The 17,895-nt window shown below is 35.6% G+C and overlaps 3 protein-coding genes across 3 annotated transcripts in view; 1 reads left to right on the top strand and 2 right to left on the bottom strand.

Annotated features, from left to right (window-relative positions):
* The window catches only part of LOC112128016, a 91,649-nt gene extending 90,547 nt beyond the window's left edge, over positions 1–1,102 (bottom strand). Inside the window, exon 1 of the mRNA XM_024229747.1 lies at positions 752–1,102. The gene's annotated coding sequence lies outside the window, so the exon portion shown is untranslated. The remainder of the gene's footprint in view (positions 1–751) is intronic.
* Positions 1,103–1,859: 757 nt separating this feature from the next.
* On the top strand, positions 1,860–5,614 carry LOC106661522 (nuclear pore complex protein Nup88). The gene is made up of 3 exons (XM_014384985.2): positions 1,860–2,527; positions 4,124–5,310; positions 5,375–5,614. The coding sequence occupies exons 1-3, from the start codon at positions 1,976–1,978 to the stop codon at positions 5,595–5,597; spliced, it is 1,962 nt and encodes a 653-aa protein (XP_014240471.1). The 5' UTR covers positions 1,860–1,975; the 3' UTR covers positions 5,598–5,614.
* Positions 5,615–6,030: 416 nt separating this feature from the next.
* The window catches only part of LOC106661523 (angiotensin-converting enzyme-like), a 31,353-nt gene continuing 19,488 nt past the window's right edge, over positions 6,031–17,895 (bottom strand). Inside the window, exons 4-14 of the mRNA XM_024229739.1 lie at positions 13,412–13,514; positions 13,182–13,325; positions 12,333–12,527; positions 12,002–12,269; positions 11,704–11,828; positions 11,537–11,635; positions 11,045–11,121; positions 8,022–8,182; positions 7,840–7,962; positions 7,579–7,766; positions 6,031–7,524 (exon numbers count right to left, since the gene is read on the bottom strand). Coding sequence (XP_024085507.1) covers positions 7,427–7,524; positions 7,579–7,766; positions 7,840–7,962; positions 8,022–8,182; positions 11,045–11,121; positions 11,537–11,635; positions 11,704–11,828; positions 12,002–12,269; positions 12,333–12,527; positions 13,182–13,325; positions 13,412–13,514 — 1,581 coding nt within the window. The 3' untranslated portion in view covers positions 6,031–7,426. The remainder of the gene's footprint in view (positions 7,525–7,578; positions 7,767–7,839; positions 7,963–8,021; positions 8,183–11,044; positions 11,122–11,536; positions 11,636–11,703; positions 11,829–12,001; positions 12,270–12,332; positions 12,528–13,181; positions 13,326–13,411; positions 13,515–17,895) is intronic.

The following is a 17,895-nucleotide window of genomic DNA, read 5'->3' as shown; positions in this document are numbered from 1 at the left end:
TTGTTAATGAAAAATGTAATTAAAGATTATACTGAACTAATGAAATTCGTTTTTTCATTGTTTATTTTAATTATACTATTGTTTTGTGTGTGTGTGTGTGTGTGTGTGTGTGTGTGTGTGTGTGTGTGTGTGTGTGTGTGTGTGTGTTAAGAAAATAAATGAATTAAATCAATTATAAATAAAATTATGAAAACAGTTTATAATTGACTTCACTTATCATTTTTTAAATCTTTTTCTACAGATACTTCAAAAAGGTCGTATAGGTTGGAGAAAAGTTTATTTAACAATATAGTTGTTCTGTAATTTGTTGAATTTTTATAATATATTTTTTTATCAACGGTAATTTGATTCTACATACAATTCTTCTTATAACACATTTATTCTGAAGTAATTTACCTTTTTGTTTGTATAATAATGTAATAAATCTTTCACATAGAGTTGATATATGCAATAAATTCCTATTTCTTCAAACACTAATTTTGATGTGTATTTAAAATTTTAGCTTTTTTCTTGTATATAAACTGGCTCAGCAATACAATCTATATGTACCCCCCCCCCTAAGCAGTGCAATTCCGAAATGCACAAATGATTGGAAAAGGGCTATATTATTTTTTTAGTTTTAATTAGGAATCAGTTTATTTGGTTTATCATATACATTTCCTTAGTTTATCACATCAATATTTGATATGTTTATTCCATTTCATATTTCTATGATTATCTCAAGGTACATAACGCTACATCTGAAAATTACCTATCTCTGCGATTTGCTGTTAGACGTTTTCGAAAAACTGTGTCCTACCATAGAAAGCCCGATTCTGGACTTCCTAGGGTAAGAGAACCACAGGATGACCGTTTTTTGACTTTGAGAATTTCGCAAAACCGGCACCTTATTGCTGTTCCAGCGGTTCGTCAGCTCCAGGAAGTTCGAGGTGTCCAAATTGAACGCACTGCTCGAAGAAGATTAGATCAGTATGAACTGGTGGATTTTCACCCCGTAAGAGGACCAGAAACGACCAGAAGACACATAGTTGCACGGCTCGCATTTGCTTGAGAACACAACCATTGGTGTTTAGACGATTGGTCTGCTGTACTTTTTACAGATGAATTGAAGATTTGCTGTACGATCTCCAGATGGGCATGAAGGAGTGTGAAGAAGGCGAAATGAAAGGTACGAAGCCTGTAAGTTTGTGAAGGTGTGGGCGGGAATTTCAACGGAGAGTCGCACAGAGTGGGTTGTTGTTCGTGAAGTGTCTTTGACGGCCACGATATGTGGATGAAATTTTGGAACATCATTCGTTGCCTATCCTCGATGAAATCAGAGACAATCCTATTCTAATTCACGATAGTACCCATCCACATGTCGCTCGCATAGTACAACCGTACCTTCAACAGCATAACGTCAGGTTCTTAGCCTGGCCAGCCCGTTCTGAATCCCAGCGAACATTTATGGGATAACCTCAAAAAACGAATTAGAACAAGTCCATCACTTCTTGATACACTCCACGACCTTGAAAGGGACTCATAATTATCTAACCTCCAGTAAAAAAGCCATTTCCAGACTGGTAGAAAGTATGCCGAGATGTAATTAAGGCAAGAGGAGGAAATACGCGATATTAAAATGTTAATTAAAAATATAAAACGAAATTAAGACAAATTTTATACCTTTTTTAAAATTTATTTTTCATTTTCCCTAGAAATTTACTTTTTTTAACTTTTTTAGACAAAGACTCAATTATTAAACGTTAAAAAACGTGAAACTTTGATTATATATAAAATATATATACAAATCACTGGCCTAAACCGTTGAACCCCGGTCACATTGTCGTTGGTCCCTAGCCGCGTTTTCCCTCCTCTGATAACTTTATCAACCTGCTCTGTTGAAACCTCCCCACTTCCCTCCGCGTTTGACGCTCTGTTCTCAGACGGGTTCGCTATTCGGTATTTACGCGTCGAATTATGTTTACATAAAAGCGAAATGTCCCTGGAAGTGTCAATTCTAAGCCAGCACGATTTGTTCAAGAACTGGGCCCCGGTGGCGTCGAGGCCAAAGTTCTCGCGTCGGCTGGCCTATTCCCTCGACAGGATCTTCACCTGGAACCCGACGGAGAACTCGGTCCACGTGGTGAACGTCAAGCACTGTGTCCGAGACAAAGATCTCAAGACGCAGGTCGTCTTCGAATTGACGCCGAAGCTGCTGTTCGAAGTCGAAGGCCTCGAGCCGAACCCGTCCTGCACCCTCCTCTGCCTCTCGGGCAAGAACGGCGTCGCGATAGTCAACCTCCCGGAAAGGTGGTCCCAGGCCAAGTCCACGGTCAACTTCACCTCGATCGGCCAGAGGCTTTTCCTCGGCGAGCAACATCAGCTGCGGCAAGTTCGCTGGCACCCGGGATCGCCGTCGGATTCTCATCTCGTCATCCTCACTTCAGACGAGTGTCTCAGATGCTACAGCGTCGCCGATGGAGATATGTTATGGAAGTGTTTCCTGTCAAAACGTGCTGCCAGTTGGCACAGCAACATACCCGGGAAGGCAAGTACAACATTAATTTCAAAAACATTTTCTTTATCGTGCCAACGTTCATCATTATTGACACCATCTTCAGGGCCTGGGATTTATAAACATTGTTTGAATTTTACAAATACATGTAGGCTGTGGAAAATTTAGGTTTAAAAAAAGAAATAATGAATTTATACAATGGTAGAAAGTTTTAGATAAAAAAATTGAATTTATACAATGGTAGAAAGTTTTAGATAAAAAAATTGAATTTATACAATGCTAGAAAGTTTTAGATAAAAAAAAATTGAATTTATACAATGCTTGAAAATTTTAGATTTAAAAAAAGAAAGAATGAATTTATACAATGCTAGAAAATCTTTTGGATTAAAAAAAATGAATTTATACAATGCTAGAAAGTTTTAGATAAAAAAATTGAATTTATACAATGCTAGAAAACTAGATTAAAAAAAAGAAAGAATGAATTTATACAATGCTAGAAAATTTTAGATCAAAACAAAAATTGAATTTATACAATGCTAGAAAACTAGATTTAAAAAAAAGAAAGAATGAATTTATACAATGCTAGAAAATTTTAGATCAAAACAAAAATTGAATTTATACAATGCTAGAAAACTAGATTTAAAAAAAGAAAGAATGAATTTATACAATGCTAGAAAATTTTAGATCAAACCAAAAATGGAATTTATACAATGCTGATGAAAAGAGTGCTTCCTACACTGCTCATAATGCAAACTTTTTTAGGGGGGGGGGGTAAAGACCTTAGTAGCATCAGTACTACTTCCCTAAAAAACCAGACCATAGGAGTGAATTTTGCCTTCATAATTCCAAAATACAGATAGCAATTTTTTTTTTTTTTGTCAAATTGCCCTTGTTAGCGACAGGTTGTGTGGGCTAATTGCAGTTTAGCCATTGTTTCTTGGTCTTGGGGTATAATATTTTCACTTTTCTTCGCAAGAAAATATTTTATGTTGTGAACCTAAGGACATTTGTGTTTTTCAAAAGATGTCGACAAATTTATACTCGGCATTGTGCTTGCTCAATGGTCAACTCATGAGGAACTACTCGTAATGATCGAATCACTTTCCCCAAGTTATGAAGTCCACGATTTGTAGTAAAGCACAAGTATTCTCTTGCATTCCGGTTGTGGCCGAGAGATCTCTTGAGAAACTGATTGACTCGGTGTGAGGGAGTGTCACTGTTGGATGACCTGTCCTATCAAGTTACACATGTTAGATTGTCACTATGCCTGTTATCTCATTTGCTTGTTGCTATTAAAAATTGCAGTTGTTAAAATCATAATAAAAAGAAAAAAAGAACTGTCTTCTGTATCAACTCTCCGACCCCTTTTTCCCTAGATTTTTTAAAGAGGAATTGACCAAAAGAAAAAAAGCTGAGTTAAAAACATGTACCAGAAGAGGTATAATAAATTTAGACTTCTTTTTACGAAGTTACTTAAAAACTTTTCATTAAGCATTGTTGAAAAGTGATTCTAATTCAATTGAAGTAACTGGCTTATTTTTAGGTTACATAGTTAAATATAGTACAGAAATGTTCAAGTTGCTACTGGGTTCAGGTAGAAAAAAATTACAAGTATATCTATCTTTTCAGGTCTCGCTTGGTGACACCCCGGTTGATTTTGATTTTGGACCTCCTCCATTTGATGAAGACTTGCTTCAAATCAAATGGCCCATTCTGGTTCTTTGGGGACACGGTGATGTCTACTCAGTTGTGTCCAGTTTGAACAAGGAGAAAACTAGTCTGGACGGACCGTTGAGAATGTTCCCTCCTTCGGATGATAATTACGGCACGGACGCCAGTTCCATTATTGTACTGAACTCGTCTCCTCCTATTGTCGTGCTTTCTACTTGCACCGGGACGCTTTACCACTGTCTTCTCATGGGCTCTGAGGAGCCGGAGCATAAAAACGACAAGTCTCTTTATGTGATCGAAGGGGTGGAACTGAATGTCGGGATCACACTCTGGGAAGATGATGATCTAGTTTCGACAAAGATCGCTCTTATGAAAGACCCAGTTGAATCTTCAAGATATTTCTGTATCCATGATGGCGGGATTCACTCTGTAATGGTGCCGATTGTGTCAAAACTTTATGAATTCCTGAACGAAAACGATGATGACTTTGGCAGTTATAAAATCTCAAGTTCAGTGGATTATTTAATATGCACAGGGCTTAATAGTGAAAACAGTCTAAAATCTTCTCCAATTTTGGGTTGCGCATTCCTTGATCTTTCAATGACCCTTCTTGTACTTCTCCAATCCGGTGTACTCATGAATATCAAAATGCTCCCGAAGACTATCTACTCGGTTGAACCTCTTGCCGTGGAGAGGAGCAAATCCGACAGCGATGGATTTCTCCTCATGATCGAGAATGCGCTTAATGAGAACGGAATCATGTCGGTCCTCCCGATGGTCAAGCTTCCCGACATGACACCCCAGGCGTGGCTCGAAATTGTCATGCGGACATCACAGCACTGTAGAAAAGTGCTAAAAGTGCATGAGTCTGTCGCGGCCCAGATTGCAGAAAGAGCAGGTGCCATTAGAGCTGCAGTCTCTACGGAGTTAATTCAAATCGAAAAATTAGTCGGCGAACGCGCCAAATTACAAGAGACAGCGGAACAGATTGCAGAGAGGTATGAAGAGCTCAATGAGAAGCAGAATAATCTGATATCACGAATTGAAGATGTTATGAAGACGACTTATAACCAAGACCCTAAACTGTCACAAAAAGAAAAGGAGACTGTCAATTATCTAAATTCCCTTTCACATAAATTAACAAGGTAATATTTTTCATTTTGTATACACACACTTTTATAATTAATTCCTGGATTTCTTTTTGCACAGGCACGAAAAGGATCTAAATAGGGTGCGGACGATGCAGAAGTACCAGGCTTCGGTTTCAAAAGAAGTAGGCTCGTTGTTGGACAACAAGGATTTCTACCTCGATGATACAAGAACTAAGGCAATTAGGCAAGAGCTCGGAGCCCTTTCGACTGACATTAATGAAGTGGCTCACAAAGTCAGAGATATGTGGTCTTGTCTGCGTGACAGTGGAGTTTACAAGTAGTATTTAAGTTTTTAAATTAAAAAAAAAAAAAAAATGTAAATGTCTGCCACTTGTTGATAATTTTCATTATTCAATATATTTTGTTAATCTTGTTTAAAGCCCCAGTGGGATCAAGATTTTCTTTTAGCCTTTTGACTACAGGCCTGTCCGGCCTAGATGCTCTTTGCTAAATTGATTTGAAGGTTTATAATAAAACAGTAACGTTGACGATGGACAATTGACATACAATAAAGATGCACGTAATGGGCAAGGAGAGAATATAGACCTAATGTTGACAACTGCAACCAAGGTAATGCACTTTTCTCTATCGTCACATAAAATTTAACAAAGGTACAAAACAATAGTGGATTGCCAATTCTAAATTTTTTATATAACTGTAAAAAGTTAACAAGGGAACTACCAGGTTGGTGGGTCAAGGATTTTGGCCAAACTTTTTTTTGGTGATTCTACGCTCCAAAATATCAGACACGTGTACAACACTTCTGAATATTGGCCCGTTTGGCCAATTTTTAAATTTTTTTTTTAAGTTGAAATTTTCCACTTTTTAATAGATTTTTTTCGCTGATCTACTTGCTCAGATGAGCTATCTGAATATATAAATTTACATCTTTTTTTAATTTATTTTATTTTATTTTATTTTTTTTATGTAGATCCCAATAAAAATATAGTGAAAGGTATATGTTTATCAACAATCAAAAACTTTCTAAGAACCAAATATTTTTCAAGTAAACTAAGTCATATTTTTTTCCCATGGAACTAATATGACATTTCGTTTTAGCATTTTTAAGGACTCCTAAATATAAGTTTTTGTTTGAATTTAAATTTATTGACTATTTGACCCCTAAATTTTTAATTTTATTTTTGAGAAGTCGTTATCGAATCGGCTATAATTGAAAAACAGCTAAATGGATTTTAAAGCCAAACAGACTATTTGAAAGATGAGGACTGTAGCTTTTTTAACAACGTATAGCATTAAAATATATAAAATATTTCTGTAAAGAAAATACCCAGTTCGAAACTAATATGAAGTTTTGGTTTACGACCTTTGTATTGATATGCCAGAAAAGCATTTTAAATTAATTCAAGTACATTTGAAGAAACTGGGCAGCAGACATCCAGTCAACATTTTGTGTAGTTTATATAAATTTGAGTATCATTGTTGTGTAAAAGAGAAACAAATGAAAAACTCCATTCATTTATTTTTAATGAGGGTTCTTAATAGCATAGGTCATTTCAACCCTCAGGGTGGTGGTGTTTTTGGGAAAAAAAAGTATAAGTATGTAAGCTAGATTTGCACCCAACAGTGATGAGCACCATGTTGCAGCCTCCGACACCCCCTATTTTATTATTGAAAAAACTCGATGATTATTTCAAATGTACAAATTGGTCGGAGGCTTGCCTGAATAGGTTTCCTGTCAAAATGGGGGGAAAATAATTGATAACTGAGATAAGCGTGTTCGCTGTCAGAATAATATAATGCACTGATTAAAAAAATAAATAAATCACAATTTAATTTATTGATAAAATATTTTAAAAAATAGGCTTATAAACTGTAGCAATATTAACAAACAAATAAAAATATTAATAATTTTTCCATTTTAAAGAAAACAAATTGTATAGCAGTTAACATATAGCTTCAATTAATTTAAGGTAACCAAGTATTTGCCATATGCTAGGTTTAAAATAATTTACAACAATGCCCTTTACATATACATAGCCAATGCAATTCGATAAAATAATTTTATAATTTTTATAAACATATCTTTGGTTTCAGTGTTGTTGACATTGTATATAAAAACTTCTACTTAATTACAAATTTTGTAATATAATCACAACAAGCGTCCGATTGCAAGGGGAACTGCAAAAAGTAGAAACTGCGAAGCCTGTAATGGAGTGCCGCTTCCTCTAGACCAGTGTTCATACAGAGCTGGAACAAGCATTAATGAATTAAATGAAAATTAATCTCATTTTTATTATTTACCAGCGTCTTGTTCTGAAGTGATCCACCCGATCATTTGCTCATCCCTGTTTTGAACTCTAAGCCATAATGACAGGGGTTTGAAATACTCGAGCATTGGTCTGGCATCCAGTTTGTGCTGGCTTGAACCTCTAGTCGCGAGACGAAGAACTTCTTCCCAGGGCCTGCTCGCGCCCACTGACATCACATCGCTGAACATAAACAAAGTTAATTTAATGTTTGTTTTTTGTATCTGTAAATTTCACTTTTAAAAGCTTCACTCACACAAGAACTCTTCCTGCCTCTCTCGACCTATATATATCACAAGTGTGGAGGGTGCCGATATGCCCGGCCGCAGTGCACAAAGCTTGGTGGATTTGAAATTGCAGGACCAAACTTATAAAGTATCTGCGAGCAATTTTATATTTTTAAATTTTCTTCATGTACTGTTGAGTTTAATATGTTACCTAATATAAGGCTGATCTGAGATGACGTGATATTTAGATGCGGGATCGAGATCAGCTTCAGACCTAGCTATAGGTGGGATGACTCCTTGGTGGTACGCCCTAAGGTCCCACCACATTGTGTTCATATCTTTCGTACCTTCTGAGAACACTTTCCACCTCCACTGAAAATTCATTTTCAAAATGAAAATTTTTTTATTAGTTTAATTCTGTAGGAACATTTTCTTTGCATTCTAATAAGATCCAAACAAAAAACATTTTTGCCTATCATTTTCTGACAATGATATGTATAACTTTCTGCTTTTAAATTATTCATAAAACTTTTTATTAATTTAACCTTTCTACAAAAACCTATATTTTGAAATAAAAGTAGTTCTTCTGGTGGGGTGCGGGGGTCACTGGTGCAATATCAATAACCCTATTTGTGTGTGCGAATGGTTAAGTGGGTATGACACGGTTTTTGTGGAATATCGAAAACTTCTAGTCTGTTGAACCAATTAGGTTAACTTAGGATAGCATAACTTAACAGTATACATCACCAACAAGACATTGTTGACATGAGATTTTCATTGAAATCACATACATTGAACCGTACCTAGACAGTAGACTGAGGTGGACTCCCCACCAAGGCAACAACTTAACCGAAGACAGACAACTAAAAAGAGTTCTAAGCTTGGAATCTGTCTTAACACTAAACTATTCTTATGCATGACTTTACTGCACTTTGGACATGTTGAGTGGAACTGTGGGGTTTTCCCAAGCAACATCCAGCGTAACCTATCCTTCATCACTAACCTCCCCATCCATAGCGACCTCAACATTCCTTTTGTCAACAATCTGATTCGTTCCTGATTCCAAAAGTTTCAAACCGACTCTCGATCTATCCTAACCCTACTGCTCTTCACATTCCCATGCCAAGAACCTGGCAGTCACCTTGATCGACGATGACCTCGAGACCTTTCCTCTTACACTGAGTGCCAGCATTAGCCGGTTTCTTATGGCATCTGTTCTCCCGGTGCAGCTATGGCATTCGTGTTAGTGCTGTGACCGTGAAAAAACCAATTTGTAGTCATATTTATAATATGCACTATGCCTAGAGTAAAACAATAAAAAAATAATAAACAAACAAAAACAACTTAGGATAGCGAATGTGCATTTTGTCTCTGTGTGAATGTATTTATTGGCGTGAATAAAGGAAGAGTGTCGAGCTGAAGAGGCTTCTCGGCCGTTACTTCAGGATGTACATAATTTTAGTGTTGCCATAGAGGTAGCAGTATATCGGCAACTCTTTACTCGCCAAACTTACAAGGGGACGTCCAGGTTGTAGGGTCAGGGATTTGGTCCAAACCTTTCTTGGGTGATTCTACACTCCAAAATATCAGACTCGTACTTCTTGTGAATATTGGCCCTAGTTTGGCCAATATTTTTTGAAAGTTGAAATTTTCCGTTTGTTTCATATTTTTATTTCGCCTTTCTACTTGCTCAAATCAACTATGTGAATATATCATTTTACAGCATTTTTATGCAGGTTGCAATAAAAATCTAGTAAAAGCTATCAAACTATATCAATGACCAAAAAAGTTCTAAAAACCAAATATTTTTCAAGTAAATTTAAAAAACTAATATGAAATTTCGTTTTAGCATTTTTAGAGACCCCTAAATATAAATTTTTGTTTGAATTTAAATTTATCGATTTTTTGACGCCTCAGATTTTGCAAATTTTTGAGAGTCGTTATCGGAATATCTGAATGAAACGGCTATTATTCAAAAACGGCTGATAGGATTTTAACGTTAAACATACTATTTGAAAGAAGTGGAATCTAGTTTTTTTTAACGAAGAATGTAGCATTAAATATATAAAATATTTCTATAAGAAAATTCACAAAATTTCAAAATTATTTGTCAGAAATTAACTTTTATGTTTGATAAGTTATAAAATCCACTTGACCATTTCTTTAAAAAGAATTATCAACTATAAAAATAGGTCCAACTAGCTTTTGAAAAAAAAATTATGTTAGTGCTTGCACTAGAAATGTCAGGCAGAAAGGTCGTGGAAATTATCAGTCAAAAAATTCATTTACACCGATTTTCGCGAAGGGTCTAAGGGTTTTAGACATTTTAATCAAGTTAGGAAGTGTAAAATATCATCAAAGACAGTGGTAAAAAAAAAAAAAAAAAAAAAAAAAAAAAAAAAAAAAAAAAAAGCTAGGTAGACAAAATGTAAGAAGCCACCAATAGCCAGCCCTAGCAGCTACCCAGCTGAAAAAAAAACTGGATTTTCGAATTTTTTAAGCTTGTAAAATTGCAAATTTTATTTATTACAACCCGTGAGTTTCGGGAGGGTAAAACACGTAAACATTCAGTGGAACTGGAATATAATATGGAATATATCAATAATTAAAATAAATAAACATTCAGTGAAACTGGAATATAATATGGAATATGGAAATAATAATCCGATTTTAATGGTCGATAAGTTATAAAATTCACTTAACCAATTCTTTAAAAAGAATTATCAACTATAAAAATAGGTCCAACTAGCTTTTGAAAAAAAATATGTTAGTGCTTGCACTAGAAATGTCAGGCAGAAAGGTCGTGGAAATTATCAGTCAAAAAATTCATTTACACCGATTTTCGCGAAGGGTCTAAGGGTTTCAGACATTTTAATCACGTTTGGAAGTGTTAAACGTCATCAAAGACCGTGGTAATAACAAAAAAAAAAAAAAATAAAACTGCTAGATAGGCAAAATGTAAGAATGCCACCAATAGCCCGATCAGCTACCCAGCTGAAAAACTGGATTTTCGAATTTTTAAAGCTTCTAAAATTGCAAATTTTATTTGTTACAACCCGTGAGTTTCGGGAGGGAAAAAATACGTAAACATTCAGTGGAACTGGAATATAGAAATAATAGTCCGATTTTAATGTTTGATAAATTATAAAATTCACTTGACCATTTCTTTAAAGCGAATTATCAACTATAAAAATTCTAAATCCACTAGCGTTTGGAAAAATTTCAATACTGTACCTGGTCGACGATGTAGGCGAAGGGAAGATAAGCCACTTTATCTAGTGCCATCTCCAGTAGGAAATTGATGTCGGTCTCTGCAAAAGATAGGCATTTCTTAATTAACAGCAGCCCATTGTCAGCAGTATGATCATCGCATGCTGATCACCACCTTGATCCGAATTACACTGTCCTCGGTCAAAAGCTACTAAAACGATTAACGATAGTGTGTTTGGCGTTACTAGTTGAGATTCGGTATAATTCTAATAGTGATGTAAAAATATATTTGGACTTAATTCAACGCATATTTTAATCCCTTATATATCTATATTTTATAATTCCTGAATCTATAAAAGTTCTTGTGGGTTTAAAACAGAAATTGACCAATGACAGGCTGTGAAATTTGACGGATCTAGGGAATCTTTAGATCTTATTTTAATGATTTCATAAAATCACATTTTTATCTATCAAATCCGATATATGCGGGGGGTTAGGAAATGACGTAGGACAAACCGTAATCATCTGTAATATTGTTCAACAATCCGATCCTGTGCATGTGTTTAGGTGTGATGACGGAAAGGCCGATTGCGTCTGCCAAAGCTTCGTGGAAAGCTGGAAAAATTCGTTTTTATTAGATTTGCTTAAAATAAATTGTACCACAGTTGTGTTTTTTATGGTACCAGGGTTCGCGCCGTCCCTAAACAGGATGGGCAGTTCGGAGTAATGTAGGTAGTACTGGATGTGTGTCATTTCGTGGTGAGTCGTTAGCAAATCCTCCATTGTCACTTCAGTGCATTGTTTAATTCTGAAATATAAACCTTTTTTTTTAAGGAAGATTTTTAAGGTTGTTTTGGCTATTCGAGTGAACAGTGAACAGCTCCTCGGTCGGTACACACAAGTATGTTTGTCTTTGATGATGAAATATTGTTATGTGATTGTAACAAGGCTTATAAATTTGTTATTTTTGAGGTGCCTTGCCTGAAATCCTTGCGATCGCAGAAATCCCAGGCGGACGCCTTGCACGCTACGTGTCTGTCGATGGGCCGCTCCAGGAGGGACTTGTGCCAGAACTCCCTCGGCATCGGCCGGAGTCCGAGCGACGTGAAAAACTCCTCAGCAGACTGTACGATCCTCTGAGGGTTGTATCCCTGCCTGAGCATCTCCGAGGTCACGTCCGGACGACGTTTTCCCGGATAGGGCAGCACCAGGTCGAGTATGTTCTTCCAGTTTTGCGCCCACATGTTGCCTGTGAAAGAATTAATTTTCCGGTCATGGTAGCAGAGGAAAAAATAAACGGAAACGCCGGTACCTAAAAGGTGTGCGGGAATTGGGGCAGTGGGATTGATCTTATGCGGGGGAGCGTAGTGCTTCCTCAGCCTTGACCTAACATATGCGTGGAGCTGGTGGTAGAGAGGTGCCAGCTGAGTCCAGACGTCTGTCACTTCGCTCATAAGATTCGTATGCCCGTAGACAGCCCGTTCTTGCTCTCCAGCATCTCTGTAACCTGTCAATTAATTAATTACAATTAATAATTTAAAAAATAAGCCACATGTCGGTGCAGGCAGTGAAAGGTTGCTCGTCATGAGTAAATTCCAGTGTATCATTCCTTGTCTCCCATTAGAGAAAATGAAGCCTGCCACCAGATATTAGAATTATGCTTGATCACTTTAGTTTCGTCTTTTATTTCAATGTTTGCAGGAAATATTTTACAGAAAAGAAGAGTACTTTCTGTACATATAATTTTGACTAGATCGACTTTTTTTTTGAAAATGGATTGCAAGAATTCGGTGTGGTTTTTAGTGAGGGAGGGATAATGAAATAATTAGTAATAGAATAGTAGAAGAAAATGTTGAATGGTCTCGCAAGGAGTCATTTAATCGTATATCTTTGGGGTCCGTCTAGACTCGCTATTTTTTGTTAATTTGTTCAATAAGAAACAATTGCTGTTTGTATATAAAAGTGCGTTCTAGAATTTACTAAGCTCATAGGAATTCTTTCGCTTTTTTAGGGAACAATGCAAGAATTAATATTGTCTATTGTAATATTTGATACAAATATTTTTTTGTCCATTTTTCAGTTTTTCTCGATTTATTAACGCATTAGCTGGAATTTCAAATGCTTTAATAATTTGTAACCAATTTGGAAAATGTTAAAGTACCGTTCAATCTCGATGCTTCGTTCGCAAGTTCGACGTAACGGGCATACTTGTCCCTAAGTTTCGGCCCAGTTGCGTCGCGCCACGATTTCCAGGCGTGCAGCTGCTCCTCGTAGCTCCTCGAATGAGCCATTGTTCTGGTCAAATCTACAAAACAAAACCAACCGTTTAACAATTAAAAAAGCGAAAAATGTCCAAAAGCGGAAAATAAAAGTCGACGGAAATCCATTAACCTGGTTCAAGGGAGAGATCGCAGTAGGGCGATGAGGTGCTGGTAAACGGGCAAACCCGTGCTTTATTGTAGATCTCTTTCATCTCGGCTACCACCTTGGTGAGCTGAAAAAGCAGAGGAAAACAGGTGCTTTGAGCCGTGCTTCCTTCCTTCGCTATCTACAAAGGATCGCGTTGCACGGAGATCCACCAAGGCCGACCTGCCCTCTTTCTCTTTTTTCGACCTATTTTTGTCTTTTTATGCTTTTACAACTAAATTAAGTCTATCTTCGCTTGAATTACAAACAAAACGTTTAAATTACTAAGAAAAACAGGAGTAACACAAAAGTTTAAAGTTGGATGTAAAGATTGAAATATGTTAGGAAGTCATTTATTCAGGAATCCAAAGAGCTGATTAATGTTATCATTAATCCATTTATGTTTCCGTGGTCAATTGACCAAGTTACTTCTTTCAATTAATTATTCTTTTTATGGAAGGTCTTGGTTGAGATAAAAAAGTCAGTGTCATGAGCGGGATTCGAACCAACGACCTTCGGCTCAATACGCCGCTTCTTTAACCACTTGAGCTATCGCGACTTCGATCCTCTGGGACACCAACTTTCCATCTCAACCAAAAACTGTTCGAATTTTCCCTCTTTTTGCCATTTTCAATCATTTCATTTTTTTATCCCAACCAAGATCTTACATAAAAAGAAGTAACTTCGTCAATTGACCACTAAAACATAAATGGTTTAATATTTAATAAGTAAAAGAAGTATCACTTCACTAACAGCTCTCCGTGGCCACTTCATAAGTCGCTTAAAATCGAATCCTGATTACACGACATTTGAAAATGGCAAAAAGAAGGAAAATTCGAAAGATAGGTTAAGATGGCAAGTTGGTGTCCGAGCGGATCGAAATTACGATAGCTCAAGTGGTATAGCAGCGCGTATTGAGCCGAAGGTCGTGGGTTCAAATCCCGCTCGTGACACTGACTTTTTGTCTCCACTAAGACCTTACATAAAAAGAATACTTATTAATATTATATCGATTAATCATTATATTAATGTTATAATATTTTAATAGGAAATACTATTTATTTTTCTTTTCTTGTTGAATTTAATTTTATCTGAGGAATAAAAATCATTCACTTAACCTGTGAATTATGGAAAATTTGTAACTCTTAAGCGCCTAAAATTGTAGAAATTATTATTAGATTCTTATACAGGGTGTTCGGCTACTCGTGCTGCAAACTTTGCCAATAGATTCTATATTCAAAATGGAACCAAAAAGACCTAATTAACTATGGTCCGAATCTCAGCAGTTTTGAAGATATTTTACATAAAAACACTTCTCAATTTTTATAATTTTTAAGATTTCACGGCCTTGTTTCAAATAAACTAAAAGGTTTTGGATAAATCCGTTGATACCATTGAAAAATACTATTAAATTTACAATTAGATGTGATCATTACTGCTTATAAACGTTCGTCAAATAAGCTTTTAGTTTTTAGTAGCCAGAACTTTGAAAAATATTTTTTTTTTAAGTTGAAAGACTTCTTGTGGTGATTTTAAACTTCTATTTCTAAACCTAGATAACAGCAGATTTCAGAAAACGTACTCCATTTAATATCGTTTCTGCTGGTGTAATTTTTTAAAATTACTTTTAATTATTTATTAATTACTTTTACTATGGTTGGTAAATAAGTAAACACTTGTACTATTTCGGTTTCGAACCCAAATTAATAAAACGTTTAATAATTCATTGAAAACTTCCTTAAGTTTTTTTATTTTTATTATTATTAATTCGTTACAATGAATTAAGGTTTTGGCTGAGATAAAAAAGTGAGTGTCACAAGCGGGATTCGAACCTACGACCTTCGGCTAAATACGCCACTGCTCTACCACTTGAGGTATCGTGGACCTCGATCCACTCGGACACTAACTTCCCATCTCAACCGCACCTTTTGAATTTTCCCTCCTTTTTGCCATTTTTCAAATGTCGTGTAATCTATTGATTCTTGGCGACAAATGAAATGGCCACGGAGAGCTTGAGATTGAAAAATGGCAAAAAGGAAGGAATATTCAAAAGGTGGGGTTGAGATAGGAAGGTAGTGTCTGAGTGGATCGAAGTCACGATAGCTCAAGTAGTAGAGCAGCTGCGTATTTAGCCGAAGATCGTGGTTCGAATCCCGCTTGTGATACTCATTTTTTATCTCAACCAAAACCTTAATTAATTGAAACGAATTTATTTGGTCAAGCGGACCACGAAACCTAATAAATTATTATTAATCTTTCTACCTTACCAATCCGTCAACCACGGTTTTTTCCTTTCCTTTATCAATTTCTTTATCTTTGAAAAAGTAATTAAAAAAACAATTACACCACTAAAGAGGATATTAAAGAGAATAGAGTATAAAGAGGATATTAAATGCTGTTTTTCTTAAATTTGCTGATCTCTACGTTTGGAAATAGTAGTTTAAGATCACCATAGAAAGTTTTTCAAAATTGAAAAAAAAATTTTTTTCAAAGTTCTCGCTACTAAAACGCTTATTTTACGAAAGTTTACAAGTTTGGTATTGATCACATCTTATTGGAAATTTGACGAAGTTTTTAATGGTATCAACGGATTTGTCCATAATCTTTTAGTTTTGGAGTTATCATTGTTTATTTGAAGCAAGGTCGTGAAAACTTAAAAAATCAGAAAAAGTGAAATAACTCCGGAACTGGTGAGGTTCGGTCCATAGTTAATAAAGACTTTTTGGTTCCGTTTTGAATGTAGAATCTACTGGCAAAGTTTGTCACACGAGTAGCCGAACTTTCCTGTATATCATATGAATAATTTTAACTTGCTTTCCAAATTATTTACAATGTTATTATATTAGACACAACCAATTCTTTTTGTACGTTTCCGTTAAAGTTAGGTCCTAATATGAACAAACTTATTATTAGTTAAATTTTTGCATTTTAGAATTTTTTGCCCTCCACCTTCCCCGCTGAACCTTAGGGTAACCCTAAACTGGCGTATATGCCATGATAGATTTTGATTATGGGGCCTAAAATGGGGAGATTTTGCTTTAATATCTTTTCTACACCTCAGTGCTGTGGCTGGGAAAAAAGCTAGTATAATATTTTATTTAATTTAATAATCGGAATTTAAAGGTTTCCCTAGCTGTTTCCCTGTTGATTGATGCAACTTTAACATACAAAAAAACAAATTTGACACACATATGCAGATTTTAGAAAATTTATATTAAATAAATATTAATAGGAATAAAAGAACATTTATTAAACCCATGGTCTACAGTTAAGGGTTTTGTAAGATTGAGGGAAAATAACCCGGCTTTGTCCTACCTATCTCCACTATGACGTTGTGGGAAACCTGATAATTTTCCTCGTTTTCCGTTAATGATTTGTTGGTGGTTTACGGATTTTTATTTGCAGCGATTCTCTTTGCTGCCTGAAGTTTTCGCATTCAAACACAGGGCATGGTCCATGGTTTCATTTTTATCGAATTTCATTCAAACTGCCGGCCTGAGACGCAGGATCTTCATTGAAATTCGCGTACGAGCTCAAAAACTGTCCGACCCAGAAGATGGGCTTGATTCAAGGAGCCTTCATCCTTGCTGTTTTCCTTTGGAAATATTTAAAGGTCGTCCTGTCTTTTTTTACTAGTCGCAATGTGTTAATTGTATTCGTTTATGCATTCAGTTAAAATTTCATTTTTCTTTTTAAATTTAAAGTAAATTTGGAATAGAATTATTCTATAATGAAGATAGAAAATCGAATCTTTTTTGTTTTGTGAAATTAAATCAACGATTTTTAAATGTATAGAGTGTTTGTGTTATGCGTCGTTATTATTATTATTATGGGTCTGTATTGTGTTCATGTTAATTTATTAGCATAAAAACTATATTAACTTATCGAGATATTATTGTTGTTTTTCTATTCTATAGGGTGTTATTACAATTTATTTTTTATATTCACTAATTTCGTGGTCCGCTTGACCAATTAATATATTACAATTAATTAAGGTTTTTAGTTGAGATAAAAAAGTCAATGGCACGAGCGGGATTCGAAAAATGGCAAAAAGGAGGGAAAATTCAAAAGGTGGGGTTGAGATGGGAAGTTAGTGTCCGAGTGGATCGAGGTCACGATAGCTCAAGTGGTAGATCAGCGGCGTATCTAGACGAAGATCGTGGGTTCGAATCCCGCTCGTGCCATTGACTTTTTTATCTCAACTAAAAACCTTAATTAATTGTAATTTATTTTTTATCTTGACCCACTCTATTCCAGAGACGGAGACAACCAAAAACACTTTTCATAAAAAGTAGTCTTTATTTTAAAAAAATAAAACATCGATGTCATAATGGCTTATGAGGAAGGCAGCACCCTGAAATCGATGTTGTAAAAAAAAAATAAAGGCTACTTTTTATGAAAAGTGTGTTTTTGGTTGTCTCCGTCTCTGGAATAGAGTGGGTCAAGAAAAAAAATATTAGCGTGAAAGG

This window comes from Cimex lectularius, unplaced genomic scaffold (assembly GCF_000648675.2).
Source record: "Cimex lectularius strain Harlan isolate CLEC.00 unplaced genomic scaffold, Clec_2.1 scaffold20, whole genome shotgun sequence".
NCBI lineage: Eukaryota > Metazoa > Arthropoda > Insecta > Hemiptera > Cimicidae > Cimex > Cimex lectularius.
This window is presented reverse-complemented; position numbering and strand designations above follow the sequence as displayed.